Below are 17,269 nucleotides of genomic sequence, written 5' to 3' on the forward strand. Positions count from 1 at the left end.
TAGATTACAAAAAAGTGAAAACTGAATAAAAGCATACCATTAATTAAAGATGTCTGGGAAACATAAGAATAGATATAGATATATAGATTAGATAGATACAGATATAGATATAGATATAGATATATAACCTCACGGTAGATAGTTCTATTTCTCATCCATGTTTCCAGTTCTCTCCTTCCAGGCACATGCCCCAATGAAGTCAGACATGGCCATGTGACTTGCTTCGCCAATTAAATATGAACAGAAATGACATCTGTCATCTCAAGTAGAAGCACTCAGAGGCAGTTTGTCATTCTCCCCTGCTCTCTTCCCCTTCTAGGGCAGACACTGAGGTTGCATATTTGATGGCCCCTGAGTGTGGGAGACTGCAAACATCACCCCAATTTCTCCCATTCCCTGAACCCACAAGCCCCTGCTGTGTACTTTTGAGGGTTCCTGACTCTGATTCTGGGCTCAGCCAGATTGACTGTCATCACATCTCTCCATCTGCTCTCAAGAAACTAAAAGGACCTCTAAAGAAAAGCAAGTAAGACCATTAAACAATCGAAATGAGCAAATAAAATTGTACAGGTGAGTCTGTTCTGATTATTGCAATCACATTTCAGGTCTTAAGCTTAGTATTTTTTCAACATTCTAAGTTAACAAATTACTATGATTAATTAACATAACAGCAAGGAATTTATTGTTCAGTAAAGTATGAGGGACTTCAAATTCTCTGTAAAGATGGTATTAAGGAAAAGCCAAAAACATCTATTACATCCTAGTTCACTGTAATGTGCTATAAAGACCAACGATTTAATTTTTGATTTGGACTGTGTGACGGTTTAGTGATTTTTTTAGTGGTCCTCGTTGTAATAGTAACCTATACTGTCTAGCAAATCAATAAACCAAATAAAAATGCTCTTTTACCTTGGGAGTTTAGTTCCAATTTCTTACCTCTGCAAACTGACACAAAGTTGGTGGTATTCAAGTTACAATAAAATGTGTGTGTGTGTGTGTGTGTGCATGCACTCACTTGCACACATGTGCATAGGGGACATGTAAAGAAAAGCAATCATTTATACCATTATACCACATTCAATGCTCATCATGACTGTTTTCCAAAAGTATCCAACAGGCATTACCCAAAGATGTGCAAAACAGAAAAAGTGAGCCTAGTGTCTGCATGGCCTTTCCAGATAAGTAGCAAGGACCAAGAACTCAGCTTAGAAACCATGAGAAAAGAAGAGCCACAACCTCTTAGAAGCTAGACTTCAGTGGTACCATTTCTAGATACCAAAAATAAACCAGGAAATTATTTATTTACATATATATACAGATATAAAGAGACGTATGTATATTTCAGTGCTGACTACATATTCCAAATAGAATCTTCAAGAAAGAGGCCACATAACTCTGAAGACATTTAAAAAGGTGAGAACAGCATGAAATCAGGGTTTCCATTCTCCAGATTATAGAGAATATCACGATATCAGCCCTGAGGTCACTCACAAACACAGTAACCCTACTTTCCTCCTCCCAGGAGCAGAAATCAAAACAACATTTCCTTTTAAAAGTAACATAATGATTATACACAGAGCGCAAGGAACTAATTTCTATCCATCGGTCAATTCACTGGAGAACATCTGAGTCGAGCCACATAAACCAACAGAAAACGCTGACATCACATTTAATCACACAGCAGCGTCAACTTTATGCATACTAATTCTTAATTATGATGCGCATATAGACGGAGACCCAATTCGATATGCAGACCAAGGTGCGAGCAGGTGAGCCCGGCGCCCTGCGCCCAGGAAGCCCACTCTCCTACCTGAGATGAGTGAGACGGTGTCTTTCTCCCATGAGACGACAGTGATGTACGCCTCCACCGAGGAGGGGATAATGCACTTGAAGACCGCAACATTGCCTCTCATGGTTTTCTGGTCCTCCACACGGACTGTATAGGGCTCCCGTAAAACTGGAAGGCAAGAAGAGGACCCCGGTAACACACACAGACTCATTCCCAGAGGATCCCATCTGAATATACACATTGTATCTTACACGTATCAACTGCATCAAATATATTTATTGGAAAAAAAAATTTAAGAAACCTACATGTCATGTCTTAAAGACTTTCATTCTGTTAACAATAAACTACACTAAGAACTAAAAAGCATGAGTATATCTAAAAGCAGTTAATCTACTCTCTAAACACATCTGGGCATGGGAAGTAGTTTCTTAAACAGAAGTTATGATGATGGGAAACTTCCCTCCATGTCCTCTGAGGACCAAGGAAAAAAATTCAAACTATCAAGGAAAAGAATTAAAAAATCAAGAAAGGCAACCTCTCCTGGGAATCCTCGAAACTATGTGACAATTAAAACAACTCTTCATAAGTAATTTTTATGACAGTTGCAAAGCAGTTTTGGAAAGAATCATTCTACTTCCTATTACTTAGGGAAGCATGCTGATTAAGGGAGCCTGCCCAGACATTCCCAACAGTAGGAGTAGCCCAGAAAGTGCCCAGAGGGGACTTCCACAAACTAGATGTCTAGGCTACAGGCAAGGGATGCATGGATCCAGTGCCCACCCTGCAAGCCGAACTGCCTGGGTTCAAATCCAGGCTCTACCGCTTTACAGTGAGCAAGTTCTCTTGCCACCCATATAATGGGGATTTTGATAAAAATATCTACGAAGTAAGTCAATTTTGATGATTCAATCAGTTAATGTGGCTAAAGCACCCAGAACCATGCCTGCCATGAACAGTTTGGATAAAGCTACTTGGATCCACACCATCTCCTGGTGTGGGGAAGACCTCTGCTTCCAGGATAAGGAGACGTGGGTGTGTCTAATCCAGGTTATGCCTCCCTCCAGCTCTATAAATATGGGCGAAAGACTTATTTCTCTAGTTTTATTTCCTCAAATTTGAAATGAGGGGGTTGGGATAGGAAGATTCAAGGTCTGAATTTTGTAAGTCTATGATTTTTCTAAGATATCCACAGAGGCAACTTACCATCTAATTAGCTCTCTGAAAGTTTTAGTCATTTATTGGACAAATATGTATCAAGCAAACTGGCCATGAAATTAATTTCAAAAGAAATTAATATACCAACAGATATAAGAATGAGTTTCTAAAGTGAAATCTCCTAATAGGCAGACATAAATAATGCTCTAGAAGAAGCACTTTTAAGATCGGTGCTAGCTCTGTGATATGCTAAGTAGTTTAGTATCAGAGTATGTCATTATTACGAGTACTGATAAGAGGATGACTCCCAGTACTGATTTTTAAATATTACTATATAATATTTTCCCAAATTGGAGAGTTTTTTCATTCCTATCCCAAACCAGAGAGACTTTCAGAAGTTTAGGAATCGTTTGAGACCCTCATTCCTGTGCTCTTTGTGCAATATGATGTGATGGTCCAGGTGGCAGTTCCACATCTGCAGGAGGTCCACTGGGCAATCATTGAGGGAACTCAAGAAACATCACTGTTACACACAGAGGGGGAAACTGACTTTGTACAGAAAAACACCTCGATAAATAGCTCTTTTGAGGGAGTCATAAATTGGAAAGAGGCAACAAAGAGACAGATGAATTAATCAAACTCATCAATGAATGAGAATTTGGTCCTAGTGGGAGAGTAGAAGACAGAAAATAGGAAAAGGAGCAGCGAAGAGAAGAGAATAGGGGACTGGACAACATGGTGAAGGCCAACAGAAAGAGCTCACTATCACAGGGATGGGGTCACCTAAGCAGGTGTCTGAGTCCAATTTAAGTTTGTGTTTGCTGATGTTTGTTTCTAAGCTATAAAGTCACTCCATCTCCCCAAACCTTCAGTAAACAAATGGCAACAAATGGCAAACAAAGGGTGGGGGAATTTTTAATGGAAATCAAGGAAAGGAGCCAAGTTCTACATCTCAGACAGGACAGGGCAGGGACAAGAGAAAGTGCCTACAGAGAACGGGAGGTGGGCAAGAGGCTTACTCCCAGCAAGTTGCTTGCTAATGCACTGTGGTGCTGCTAGCCTGGGGCAGAGACAGGCTCCACCACACTCCACTGTGTACCCACTCCACCCATACCTCTGCCCAGGCCTCCACTGGATGCAGGGTGCCAGTGTTTGCTGGATGGAGAAAGGAGGAAGAGGCTGTGAAGGACTCAGGGCACCAGGGATCAGAGGGGCAGCAGTGGCCATTGGGTGGGGTTAGGGAGGTGAAGGTCCAATGGGGCTTGGGGCACCCAGAGCCTGAGGAAAGGGTGGCTGGGAACCCACCCCAGGGGGTGGCATGAGACAGGACGCTCCAAGAGCTGAAAAACCAAGCCCCCAGAGCATGTTCCATTCTCCCATCACACTTCACTCACAAAACACAAATGGAAAGATAGAAGCATTAGTATTTCAAGATGGCAGCAGGACAGCATGAAGCCTGAGCGCAGGGCCCTCAGCCTTGTGTCACCACACTGGCCCCATCCCATGAAGTCAGCCCTGATCCCAGTCTGCCTATGCAGCCATCAGAGGAAGTGGGAAGATGGGATGGAGAAAGTTTGGAGAACTGGGCATTGCCCAGGAAGGCAGGTCCTTTCCTGATAGGTTGGATTCAGATTGCTCCGAACCCCCTTGACCCTTACGTCTGAAGTGATAAAACATAAACAAATGCCCCAGGGTTGGATGCCTTAGGAACACCAGAAGACTCTGGGCAGGTAGGAGGGCTTTATGCCCGATGTCCATCCTTTTGGGGAAATGGTTATCTGAGGCACAATGAAACCTTAAGGCACAACGTCACTTTTATAGAAACTGTGTGTGGGGGGGTTGCTCTTTTATTTTGTAACTGATTACTTAACGTGGGAGATGCTTTAAATATTCAGTTACATCTTGAACACACCCTCATGTCAAGGACTGCTCAGGGACTAAGGAGATCCTCACATTTTATGGAATAATTAACTGAAGAAAGAAAGGAAATTCCCATGGCAGAACACCTGGAAGAAAACAGGCAAAGACTGAAGTGCACGGTCCTGAAAATGACTGAAGGTAACAGGAGTTCAGGGAAGGAGGGAATCTGGGGGCCTTGAGCCGGCCCTGAAGGACCAGAAGGACTGAGGAGGCAGAGAGGAAACAGCGAGAGGAGCAAAGGTGGAAGTGAGCACAAAATATTCCAGAGACTGAGACACTGGCCCAGGGCTGTTTAGCTAAACCAGCCTCTGGACCACAGCCGCTGTGAACAGCTAGCAACAGGCTCACAGAGGCCTCTGTTTCCTTCATCTGAGGATGGAAATAACATGTACTTCACACGGTTGTGCAGGTAACATAGAGGATGTCTCTAGAGGACTTGGCACGATGTCTAGCATGTAACCTGTCTGAGTCTCTCTCTCTCTGACTGTTGGCCGGAGAAGCCTACCTGAGCTTCCTTGAGCTGAAGACACTACAAGCTCTGGAACCTGCAAGAGGACCTTGGGAAGGGTACCACAGCCTGTGTCCCTTTGATTCTGGCTTCATCCTTCTCTTTCCCCACACATAGGCTTCCTCTGCTTTTCTGGGCCACATGGAAGATGGAAGGTGTCTGGCCCACAGTTCCCAAAATCTCTCTCTCAAGATTTCAGTTTCAATTTCAGAGGACACAGGAACTGATAGACTAGCTTGGTTAACTGCCCTCCATCAGTTCAATCACCTGTGACCAGGGATTCAAGACCATTTTGTATGATGTGGATGCAAGAGACAATTAAGGGGGTTAATGTGGCCTGGGCAGAGAGGTGTATAGATAGATGCCCACCATATGTGCAGCTATTATTAGCTACTGTTATTATATGAACATCAAGACAACGCTAATAGGGCAGACACGTGCTATCACTGGCTTTTTCTTAAACCAACTTTACAAGATATAATTGACATTCAGTAAACTGCACATATTTACTGATGTTTTAACACATGTACATACCCATGAAGTCACCACCATAACCAAGATAAAAATAGATCCATCCTCCAAAAGTTGACTTATTCTCCTATGGAGTCCCTCCTTCCCATCCTCTTTACAGGCAACCATGGATGTGCTTTCCATCATTATAGATTAGTCTGTATGTTTTAGAGTTTATATAAATGGGATCATGTAAGACATATATACTTACCTGGCTTCTTCTATTCAGTATAACTATTTTGAGATGCCTCCCTGCTATTGTCTTATCAATAATCCATTCCTTTTCATCCCCTTGTGTGGATAAGTAACAATGTATCCATTTATCTGATGATGGACTTCTTTCACCCACTTTTGGCCATTACAAATAAAGCTGCTATGAACCTTCATGTAAAATGCTTTGTGTGGACATATGCTCTGGGTAAGTACCTAAGTATAGAATGGATGGAATATATGGTAGGTGCTTGTCTTTTCAAGAAACTAACTGTCCAAAGAGGCTGTACCATTTACATTCCCACCGGAAGTTTAGGAGAGTCCCAGGTGCTACATATTCTCACTAACACCTGGTCAGTCATGGTTTTTAATTTTAAATGTGCAGAGGAATCTATATCATTGTGGCTTTAATTTTCATTCCCTTCAAGATTAATGATGCTAAGCATCTTTTATGGGCTCACAAGTCACTGCATATCTTTTTTGTTGCTCTACCGCTCCAAATTGCTAACCCATTGTTTAAAATAGGGGTGTTTGTTTTCTTATGATTGAGTATTTAGATTTCATTATATTTCTGGATAAAAGCCCTTTAACAGATATATGACTTGGAAGTATTTTCTCCCAGGCAGTGGCTTGCCTTTCTATTCTCCTAACACTATCTTGAAATGAGCAGAAGTTTTTAATCTTGAGAAAATTCAATAGAACAACTTGTTTTATATGGATTTAACTTTTGGTGTCACATCTAAGAAATTTTTAAATAACTCAAGGTTGCAAAAATTTTCCCCCATTTTTTTCTTTAAAAGTTTATTGATTTATATTTAGATCTATGATCCATTTTGAGTTAATTTTGTAGACAGTGCAAAGTGTGGACTGAAGCTTTTTTGTTTTTTTGCACATGGATAGAAACTTTTTCCAGCATCACTTGTGAAAATAACTTTCTTTTTTCACTCAATTCCCTTTGCACCTTTGTCAAATTTCAGGTGTCCATGTATGTATGGATCAATTTCTGGATTCTATGACTTATGTTTATAATACTTATCTTTATAATAAGTCTTAAAGTCAAATAGCATTAACCCTCTTAAATTATTATTTTTCATTTGGCTATTCTTGGTCCTTTGTATTTCAATATAAATTTTAGAATCAACTAATTAATTCCTATTTGTTAAAAAAAAAAGGCTGCTGGGTTTTCACTGGGATTGTATTGAATCTATAGATCATTTGGGGGAGAACTGACATCTTAACAATACCATATCCTCCAACTCATAAAATACTATTTCTCTTCTTTATTTCTCTCAGAAATGTTTTATAATTTTCAGTGGAAGTGTCTTCCACATTTTGGATCAGACATATCCCTAAGTATTTCTTGTTTTTTGATGCTATTATAAACAGTATTTAAATGTGTGTGTGTGTGTGTGTGTGTGTGTGTATGTGTGTTGATCTTGTATACCACCATTTTGATAAACTCACTTATTAGTTCCAGTAGGTTTTTTTTTGTAGAGGCCATCAGATATTTTTAAAATTGATGATTGGAATCTACAAATAAAAACAGATGAATTTTTTACCATCAGGATGTCTTTTACTTATTTTTCTTGCCATATTGCATTGGCTGCAACCTCCAGTACAATGTTGAATAGAAGTGGTGAAAGCACACATCTCTACAGTCTTCATATTTGGGGGAAAGCACTTAATCATTCACCACTAAGTATAATGTTAGCTGTAGTAGGATTTTTTAATTTTTTAAATCAAATTTCTCTTCTACTCCTAGTTTTCTGAGAGTTTTTATTATAATAGGATGTTGTATTTTGTCAATGATTTTCTGCACCTATTGAAATGATCACATGGTTTTTAATATGTTAATGTGGTGAACTGCCTTGATTAATTTTCAAATGTGAAACCTACCCTGCATTCTGGAGATAAGCTCTTTTTATATGTTGTTGTATTATCCTTTTTATATGTTGTTGGATTCAATTTGCTAAAACTTTGTTTAGAATTTTTACATGTATATTCATGAGAAATATTTGCCTTTTTTTGATTTAGTATCGTGGTAATGCTGATCTCCTAAAATAACTTGGGAAGTAGTCTTTCCTCTTCAACTTTCTGGGAGACTTTGTGTAGAATTTTTATTATTTCTTCCTCAAATATTTGGTAGAATAAAGAGTGTATCTATTTGAGCCTGGAATTTCATTGTAGGAAATTTTTCTATTACAAATTCAAATTCTTTAATAGATATGGAGCTATTCAGCTATCTCTTCTTGAATGAGCTTTGGCATTTTATTTCTTTCAAAGACTTTCTCATTTTATCTAAGTTATTTGATTTATTGACATCCCCATGTTCTTAATATTCTATTATAATTTAAATATCTGTATAATTTTGACTACTATAGAATATTGATGATTATATATATATATATTGATTATATCTGTAGAATAGTAATGTAACCTCTCTCATTCTTGACATTGATAATCTGTCTTCTCTCTTATTTTCCTCTTCAGTCTGGCCAGCTTACCAATTTTATTGATGTTTTTCAAAGAAACAACTTTTGGCTTCAGAGATTTCCACTCTAATCTTTATTATTTCCTTTTTCCTTATATTGGTTTAAATTTGCTCTTTTTTCTGGAGTTAAGACCACTTGAGATCTCTATTTGAGACCATTTTTCATTCCCAATGTAAGTTTTTAGAACTATAAATTTCCCCCCCTAAGCATCGCTTTAGTGGCATTCCCAAAATTATTAGATGTTGTACTTTCATTTTTATTCAGCTCAAAATGCCTTCTCATTTACCTTCTGTTTTTTTCTTTGACACAGATTATTTAGAAGTGTGCTATTTCGTATCCAAATATTTGGGGGTTTCCCAGAGATCTTATTGTTAGTGATTCTACTTTAATTCTATTGTAGTCAAAGAACATACTTTATATGACTTATTTTTTTTAATTTGTCTGACACTTGTTTCATTCATAATATGATTTATTTTAGTAAATATCTGTGTTTTCTTGAAGAGAATATGTATTGTGCTATCACTGGATGGAATGTTCTGTATTTGAATGTCAATTAGTTCAAGTTGATTAACAATGCCATTCAAGTATTCTTTATTCTTGCTCATTTTCTGTCTATTTCTGGCAGTTATTAAGAGAGGGGTATTGAAATCTCTAACTATAAGTTTTGATTTGTCTGTTTCTTCTTGCAGTTCTATCAGCTTTTACTTCATGTATTTTAAAGTTCTCTTATAGGTGCATAAACTTTATAATAGTCATACCCTCTTAATTAATTGAACTTTTTTTACAAAATGACCTTCTTTAGCCCTTGTAATATTCTTTGCTCTGAAATATACTTTGTTTAATATTGACATAGTTACTCCAGCTTTCTTCTGATATTTTCTTTTAATTAGACTGATTAGATTGATGATTTGATTTTTGTCTATGTGCTGTTGTTGTTTCAGATAAAAGGGTAAATTTTGTCTCTGCTACTCGATCTTGGCCATAAGCAGAAGGCCCAGTCAAATGTTATTAAGCACAGTTCACTAAGGAGGAAACAATCACTCGAAATGTTTTGACTTGACCAAGGTCATATAGCTGATTACCGTTTGCTAAGTAGAAATACGGCACGGGCAGGGCAGTACTGCTTCAAGGGATCCGTGCACATTTCACTCCTTAGAACAAAAAGGGCAAGAAAGTATTTTATGTGAAGGAGAACTAGGATTGCTGATTAAGGAGACAAGATGGATGAACCTTCCCTGTTTTGTTGACAGTCAGACCTAAGTCAAAGTCACTGAAAACTGTTAAGGATAAGAATTCCCTGTACTTATAAAGGAGAGATGATGAAGCCATTTACCTAATGGATTATTCCAGGAAAATTCCAATGCCAATCTAGAGGCACACAGACATTTCAGATGACCCAATACACAGGAGGATACACCTGAGTCAGTGCTCATTCCACTCAAACCTGCACTACAGCCATCACTGGGTAACATACACATCCCTCACCTGCCCTTCTGAACAGCCATCCAGTTTTGTACTAGCATCTACATAAAAATGATGAAACCAGATTTTCCAGCATCCAATAAATAATCTAAAAGACTACTACAACTATAATGTGTTCCTATTAAGAAATAAAATTAAATGAGAAAGGTAATTTCATTGGGGCAACGTGACTATCCATCTTGTAAGTTCAAACTGACAGAGCAATCATGTGTATGATGGGCCTTAGATGTTCAAGAATAACAGCACACAGACAGAAATCACATAACTCAGTGGAAGGGGTGGGGGGTAGCATAGATGCCAGACAAGATGATGGAACTTCCATCCCTTTAAAACCTACGTGGTCATGCAAAGACAATCAATTCTATGACAAATTTAGAAAATAGCAGTTAAAACAGAAGTAAGCATTTAATTCTTTTATCTGACAGGAACCCAAGACAGAAATAGCAGATTAATATAGACAAGTATACCTGTTTGAAGTTCCAGGTTTTACTATAAGTGGTACTTTGTAGTTTATAAAGATGTTTTTATGACACACCATTAAACTTGTTAGCCTGCCAGGTAAAAGGCATTCACGATGTCTCTCTGTTTGTCAGGTTTAGAAGTTCCTATACAAATTTCATTGGCTTCATTTTAATTATTCGGGGTATCAACTTTTCATATCGCTTGATTAAAGCCAACCTTTTTCTTCCTTTCTTAAAGGCATTTTTGTGCATGTCTTGAAATTCATGAGCATGTCATGGAGATCAAAATATAGCTGGGAAATGACTAGCTAGCAGAATGAGTCACAGTCTAATGTTTGATTGCTTACATCAAAGAGATCACATGCAGGAATTCAGAAACATTTCATAGTTTGCTCGTGTTGTGATGTCTTCAAACAGCACCTCCACACTTGCTGCAGAAATTATTACAAAGTTCCCCCAGGTACCTGGTGTATACGTCAATAATCAAAGTCACATTCTCTTTTCCTAGTCACTCCATTATGTCAGTTTACCACAGGATTTGAAAGCCTAGGCTTAAAAAAATAATAAAAACACTGTTTTCTAACTGGTGTCTAACTGTGTGTATGTTTTGGGGGGCTTTATTAAATCTATAGAATGACACAATATGTCTTGTATGTACAACTTTTGATGTCTGTGAACCTCAGGCTGTATTCCTGGCTTGGCTTGTATCAATGGCAATTAAAATACAGTATGATGTTAAAAGGAAAATAACCAATTCAGGGTTTATTTACTGACAACATTCCAGCAACATGTGACACAGTCAAAAATGTTAAAAGAGCCCTTTTTATTTCACAAGGAATAGAAGAATATTAGACTGATGTTATTTTACTGATGATAAACACTGATGCTATGGTTTATTCCAGTTAAATTCCTTGTCCTCTGTTCTCCCTTTTTCTTCCCCACTCCCCACGCTGCCTGCCTCTGGGGCAGAGTCGTGTGAGGAGGAGTGAAGAGGGAGACAGGAAACAAACACAATGAGCTGGAAGCACTGAAAGTGTCAGTCACTGTATCAACTGGTCAAAAGACAGTAAGACTGGGATATAGTTTAGACCTTACTAACTTGATATCACTAATTTCAAGTTTTAGTTCCAGCAACGTAAGGCACTCCAAAATCCAGTCAAAAGATGCTCTGACATCTCAAAGCAGCCATCAGTATCACACTGAATGGATGATAGGGTTTTCATTGATTCTCAGCTGATGGTTGTTTCTCTCTCCCCAGTTTTTTACAATATACTCAGCAAATGTCCTAGTGCCTGGGACAGAGGCCAACTCTCCATTGTAAACTTTAACCCAACTTTATTTGTCCATTGTCTGACTCCCTCATAAGGACTATGTCCATGAGGCCATCCATGTACCAGGCCTTTTTACCCATCTACTCTCTGTACCTGGCACAGTGCCTGAATCAAAACAGAAGCTCAAGGAATATCTGTTGAGTGACAACATTAAAACCGACCCAAGAATTGTACTGCAAACTTAATGTTAGTGCCACAGAAGGATTTTCCCCATTTCCACAGTGTTTAGTGATTTACAGAAATAGAGTTGCAAAGGTTTACAAATGCCTTGAATGCTTTTTTGACATATCTTGTTCAAATAGCAAAAATGTTGAATAAAAGGAGAAATACCTCAGTCAGCAAAAAGCTAGAGGTGATATTTGCAGGCATCTGCACATTTGTTTCCCTGAGGAAGAGAACCACTAATTTCGAGTTTTCGTTCCAAAAATGTAAGGCGCTCTGACATCTCAAAGCAGCCGTTAGAAGAGTGAACTAAGGATAGGATTTTCATCGGTTCTCAGCTGATGGAGTTTTAATATTTGTCATTGCCCACCTGGACCCCCAGCAGGCACAGAACGAATAAAGGTTGAGGAGCCGTACTTACCAGCCTTGATGTGGACATCCTGACTTCGAATTTTCCCTGAAGGATTTTCAGCTGTGCAATAGTAAGTATTATCATGGATTAAGGTACTAAAGCTTGAAGGAGGGAAAGGGAAAATTTGGAGAGTGCCGTTGGGGTGGACGTGGCGGATCCCGGGGACATCGTAGATCTCCTCGCCCGTTGCTAGGTACCATCTGAGAGACACAGGAGGGATGCCTGCAGCAGGGCAGGGCACCAGGGTCCCTGTGGTGCTCGCAAACACTACCTCTTGCAGAGATGCATTGACAAAGTAGAGGCTGGAGTGAAGGTCCTCACCGAAAACTACAAGAAGACAACACAAGAACATGTCAGTAAAGTGCACGTTCCGAACTTGTCCTCCGATCAACTGGCATCAAGAGGTTATGCTGAGAAACAGACACGAGGCTCAACTAAAACCAGATCATTCGAAATTGCTCAACCTACTGTGGACAGAGAGGCACCATCTTCATAGTTTGTACACGAGTTACATCACCCTGGGTCTTAAACTTTAAATAGATTACTATTCAGCTCTATGTCCCGTGCCCTGTTCTGTCTCCATGGGACTGACCACTATTGGGTTTTGTATTCACTTATTGTCTGTCTCCCCTTCTAGAACGTAAGGTCTATGAGAACAATGTTGGCATTTGCTCACACAATTACCTGGAGCACAGGGCAGAACATCCTGTGGCGGCTTAAGAAGGAGAAGCTACATGACTGAATAACTAGATCCGCTTGCTAGGATCAAATTGCTCTGGTTGAAAGGTACATTGAGAGCTAACTTTGAATGAAATTAGTCACAAATTTTAAAAATTAAAATTGAAGATCATATGTAAAGCATTTTAAAAAGACAGTTGGTTTTCTGAAAATCAAATCCAATCAACAGTGCATTTTTTTATTGAAAATATGTTGCAATGATAAAGATAGAACTTCAACAAAGTATCATTCAATTCCACCAGCCTATGGCAGATTCTGTTTCGATTTTTCTCTTCTGGCCCATCCGCCTACATGCCTATATAATTATACTATGTTATAATGTGCACACATGCAACATGCAGTTTTTACAGACTCTGTTTCATACTCATAACATTGTTTCATATACATAATGCCATGTTTCACAGAATTGGTTAAGTACAGCTGACCTTGAACAACACTGGTTTGAACTGCGTGGGTCCATTTATACACAACAGATTGTTGTCAATAGGAAATACTACCATATTACACCACCTGCAGTTGGTTGGATCTTCAGATGCAGAGAAACTACGGATACAGAGGGCAGACGATAACTTATAGGCGTCTGCACAATTTATATAATGTGATTTTCTTAACTAGTTCCCTGACCTGGGCTACTTGTTTCTAGCTTAATCACCACAAATAAAGTGTCTGCAAACGTTTTCATGCATTTATTGACTGCTTGCATTGCACTCATTTACGGTTCTAGAGTGTCCTTTACATGAAGCAAAGAAACTCAGTTTCTGGAATCCAAATATTAAACAAAAGATGTATAAATGCTGTGAAGACCTCCTACCTTTTAGACACTGGTGTTTAGATATGGCTTTCTAAGAACAAATGCATACCAGGTCACATAGTCACAAGAGAGTAAAGAAGCCCTAGACATTTGGAATTAATCTCACTGGGCAGAGATGAGATTAACGATTACTGAGTGCCCAAGCCATGTCAGGCAATGTTATGAGGCTCGAAGTGTTGTTTCATTTACTCCTATGCACAGCAGTCCTGCCAGGTGAGCCCAGGCTGTGCACCACAGAGGATGAGGTGGAGACTCAGAGGGGCTGTCACTGGAGCAAGGACTCAGGGTAGGAGGTTGCAGAGCCAGGATTCAGTCTCCCTGATGAAGACTTTATTTCATTGCATGGCTGCCTTTATTGTACGAAGCCAAATCGTGGGGAAGCTGTGTTCATGAGATTTGCCTTACTCCAGATAGCTTACTTGGAGATCCACCTGCTTTCTCTTGGTCTCTGTAACTAGCGGTGACCACGAGTTTGCCCACGGCCTATGCTGCCTACCTCTGAGCTGGCAGCAGAGTGAACTCCATTAGTCAAAAAATGGCAGAGAAAAATACACTTTGTAAAAGCGACAGATTTACTCAAAGAGAAGACAGGCAGGTGTATTCATCAAGTAGTAACTGTTTGATGGTTTTCTTCCCCAACCATAACTAAAGTCTTTAGCAATGCTCCATAAATCAGAATATGGAAAGCATTGCTAACTGAGAAATTGGTTCAGACCAGAAGCATAGTTGAACTTTGTAGCTTTCAGCTCAAATAAAAATGCTGATAGTAGCACTGTGGTTTTGAGCTTTTTAGGAAACTGACATCACCCCAAACATATTGCCAGGAACGAGGTAACTGTCACTCCTGAGGCTAATTAATTCCACCTCAATTCTTTTTTTCCCTCCCCAGGTTACTCTTCTGTCAACTGAATTGCAGGCGATTCAAACTAAGTAAAATTTAGTTGTATTTGAATTTATTCTCTTTATGTGTCCTAAACGTGAATTTATTCTCTTTATGTGTCCTAAACGTGGCCTTGTTAAGAACAGCGGTCTTTGAAAATGTGAATGTATGTAAGAAATATTTCTTGATTAAATATATAATTTTCTATTTTCAACCACATTCTAAGAGCCAGCCTATGAAATTATTTAAATGACTGTGAGAAAAATGCAAAACAAATGTTTAATCCTAGTAGTTAAAGAGATAAGTGACCTATGGGGGATTACTGTCATTTCTCCTTACATTTTTTAGATATTTCACATTAGTCTTTTTATTTCACACCACTGGGTTTAATAACATAACATAAACTCACTTTCTAAGATACACATCATATGGTCACAGGCAAAAGAAAACCCAAACTATATTCCAACAGCTTTTATTTCTTCCATCTAAGGGCCCATCCATCTGCTTAAATAATAGTACTTCTTTCTATGGAGTGCTGAATGCACTTTAAATACAGTAACATTTGCTCCCTCCAATAAGGGCAAATCTTAATGTGAATTGTGTGTGTGTGTGTGTGTGTGTGTGTGTGAAAGTTCCTTGAAAATAACTGCAGTTTATTAACTGAGAGCTAAACAAAATGCTTGGCAGAATCTTGTTGTGAGATTCAAGGCATAAAATCCTGGCGTACGAACACTAAGGGCATAAAAGGAAGGGGCTTTGGAGAATTGTTTCTTCGTTTGCAGATTTCTCCGTATTTTTTTAATCGTTATAACAGATGGTATAACCAAGACTCCCATGACAAACATAAAGGAGAATGTTACACTAAAAAGAAAAATAAGTCAATATTGCTTTCTTTAAAATCCACAAACGGCAAAGTGAAAAGAAGAAACATGGGAGAAACTTTGCAGGAAACAATGATACAATCAGTTATTCATGTGACAGTATTTATTGAGCACCTGTTATGTACCAGGCCTTGTGCAAGGTCACAGTTAGACACATTTGCAGGAGTCATGCTACTGCTTTTAAGGAATTTTTGGTCTAGAGGGTTCCATGGTCATGTAACGAGATCAGCGATAAGTATATATTTTGCTGAGTGCTGTGACACAGTTATCAACAAAGTGCTACAGATGCATAAATGATAGAGAAACTAACCCAACCTGGGGAAGATAAGGGTAGATTCCCAAAGGAGAGGGAAAAGCAGATTCTAGGCAGAGGCATTAACATAGTAGGACACTGAGTTGTCATAGGCAGGAGAGAAGTGAGAGGACACTGGATACCAGGAACTTGAGGGCAGAACCAACAGGGACACAGATTTGGGAGAGGAAGCTTGAGTTTCCTTATATTCATTTATTCTGTACATACATATTCAGCACCTAGTAAGTATCTGGCGCTTGCTAAGGCCTTGGGACTTGCTAAGGACCAAGGCTTGGAGGGTGATCCTGGGAGCTTCTATTTCAGAAGCTGATTATAAAGTCTAGATCATAAGGGGTGTCAGATCTCAAGCTAAGAAGCATGTGCTTAATTCTGAAGATGGTAGGACAAGAGGGAGCCCCATTCCTAGGCATACACACAAGCGAAGTGAATGCATATGTCCATGCAGAAACGTGTACACAGATGTTCAAAGCAGTGTTATTTATACTAGACAAATGTGGAAACAACTCAAGTGCCCATCAACTGAAGAATGGATAAACAAAAGCTGGTATATCCATGCAATGGAATTTTACTCAGCAACAGAGATAAGTGAAATACTAATATGTATTACAGACATGGACAACTCTTGATAACATTATGCTCAGTGAAAAGAGTGAGTCACAAAAGAGCACGTACTGTGTGATTACATGCACATGAAATGTCCAGAACAGGGAACTCTACAGAGACAGAAAGTAGATGAGTGGTTTACTTAGGGGTGGAGGTGAGGGGCTGGGGAGAAGGGTGACAGCTAAAGGATGCAGCGTGTCTTTCTGAAGTTATTACAGTGGTCTAAAATTAGCTGTGATGAAGGTTGTGCATATCTTTGAATTTACCAAAAAAAAAAAAAACCACGGAACTGTACAAACAGATGAATGTTATTGTATGTAAATTATATCTCAATAAAACTGTTTAAAAAGTCGGGAGCCAGTGAAAGTTTTGACACAGAACAAGCAATTTTCCAGATTGTCGTTTTGGAAAGTGAACGCTGGGTGGGGGTGGGGATGAAAACTGGAGGCAGGAAGTCTGGCTGGGCTGCTGTGGGTGGCCCAGGCCCTCTGGGGCTCTGGTGCTGTTAAGGGAGGAGAGAGCCTAACTCTACAGGTGTGTCTGATATGGTCCTGCCAGAAAGTGTGGGCAGGGCATGGAAGTAACCAGACTGAGGGAGGATAAGGAACAAG

The 17,269-nt window shown here is 39.2% G+C and overlaps 1 protein-coding gene across 2 annotated transcripts in view; it reads right to left on the reverse strand.

Moving 5' to 3' along the window:
- Nucleotides 1-17,269, reverse strand: part of DSCAM (DS cell adhesion molecule) — a gene marked incomplete at both ends in the record, with an annotated part of 733,341 nt that overhangs the window by 597,341 nt on the left and 118,731 nt on the right. For both annotated transcript variants that reach the window (XM_079704973.1, XM_079704974.1), the window contains 2 exons: nucleotides 1,811-1,957; nucleotides 12,442-12,759. In XM_079704973.1, the coding sequence (XP_079561099.1) occupies nucleotides 1,811-1,957; nucleotides 12,442-12,759 (465 nt within the window). The remainder of the gene's footprint in view (nucleotides 1-1,810; nucleotides 1,958-12,441; nucleotides 12,760-17,269) is intronic.

This window comes from Hyperoodon ampullatus (assembly GCF_949752795.1).
Source record: "Hyperoodon ampullatus genome assembly, chromosome: 5".
Classification (NCBI taxonomy): domain Eukaryota; kingdom Metazoa; phylum Chordata; class Mammalia; order Artiodactyla; family Ziphiidae; genus Hyperoodon; species Hyperoodon ampullatus.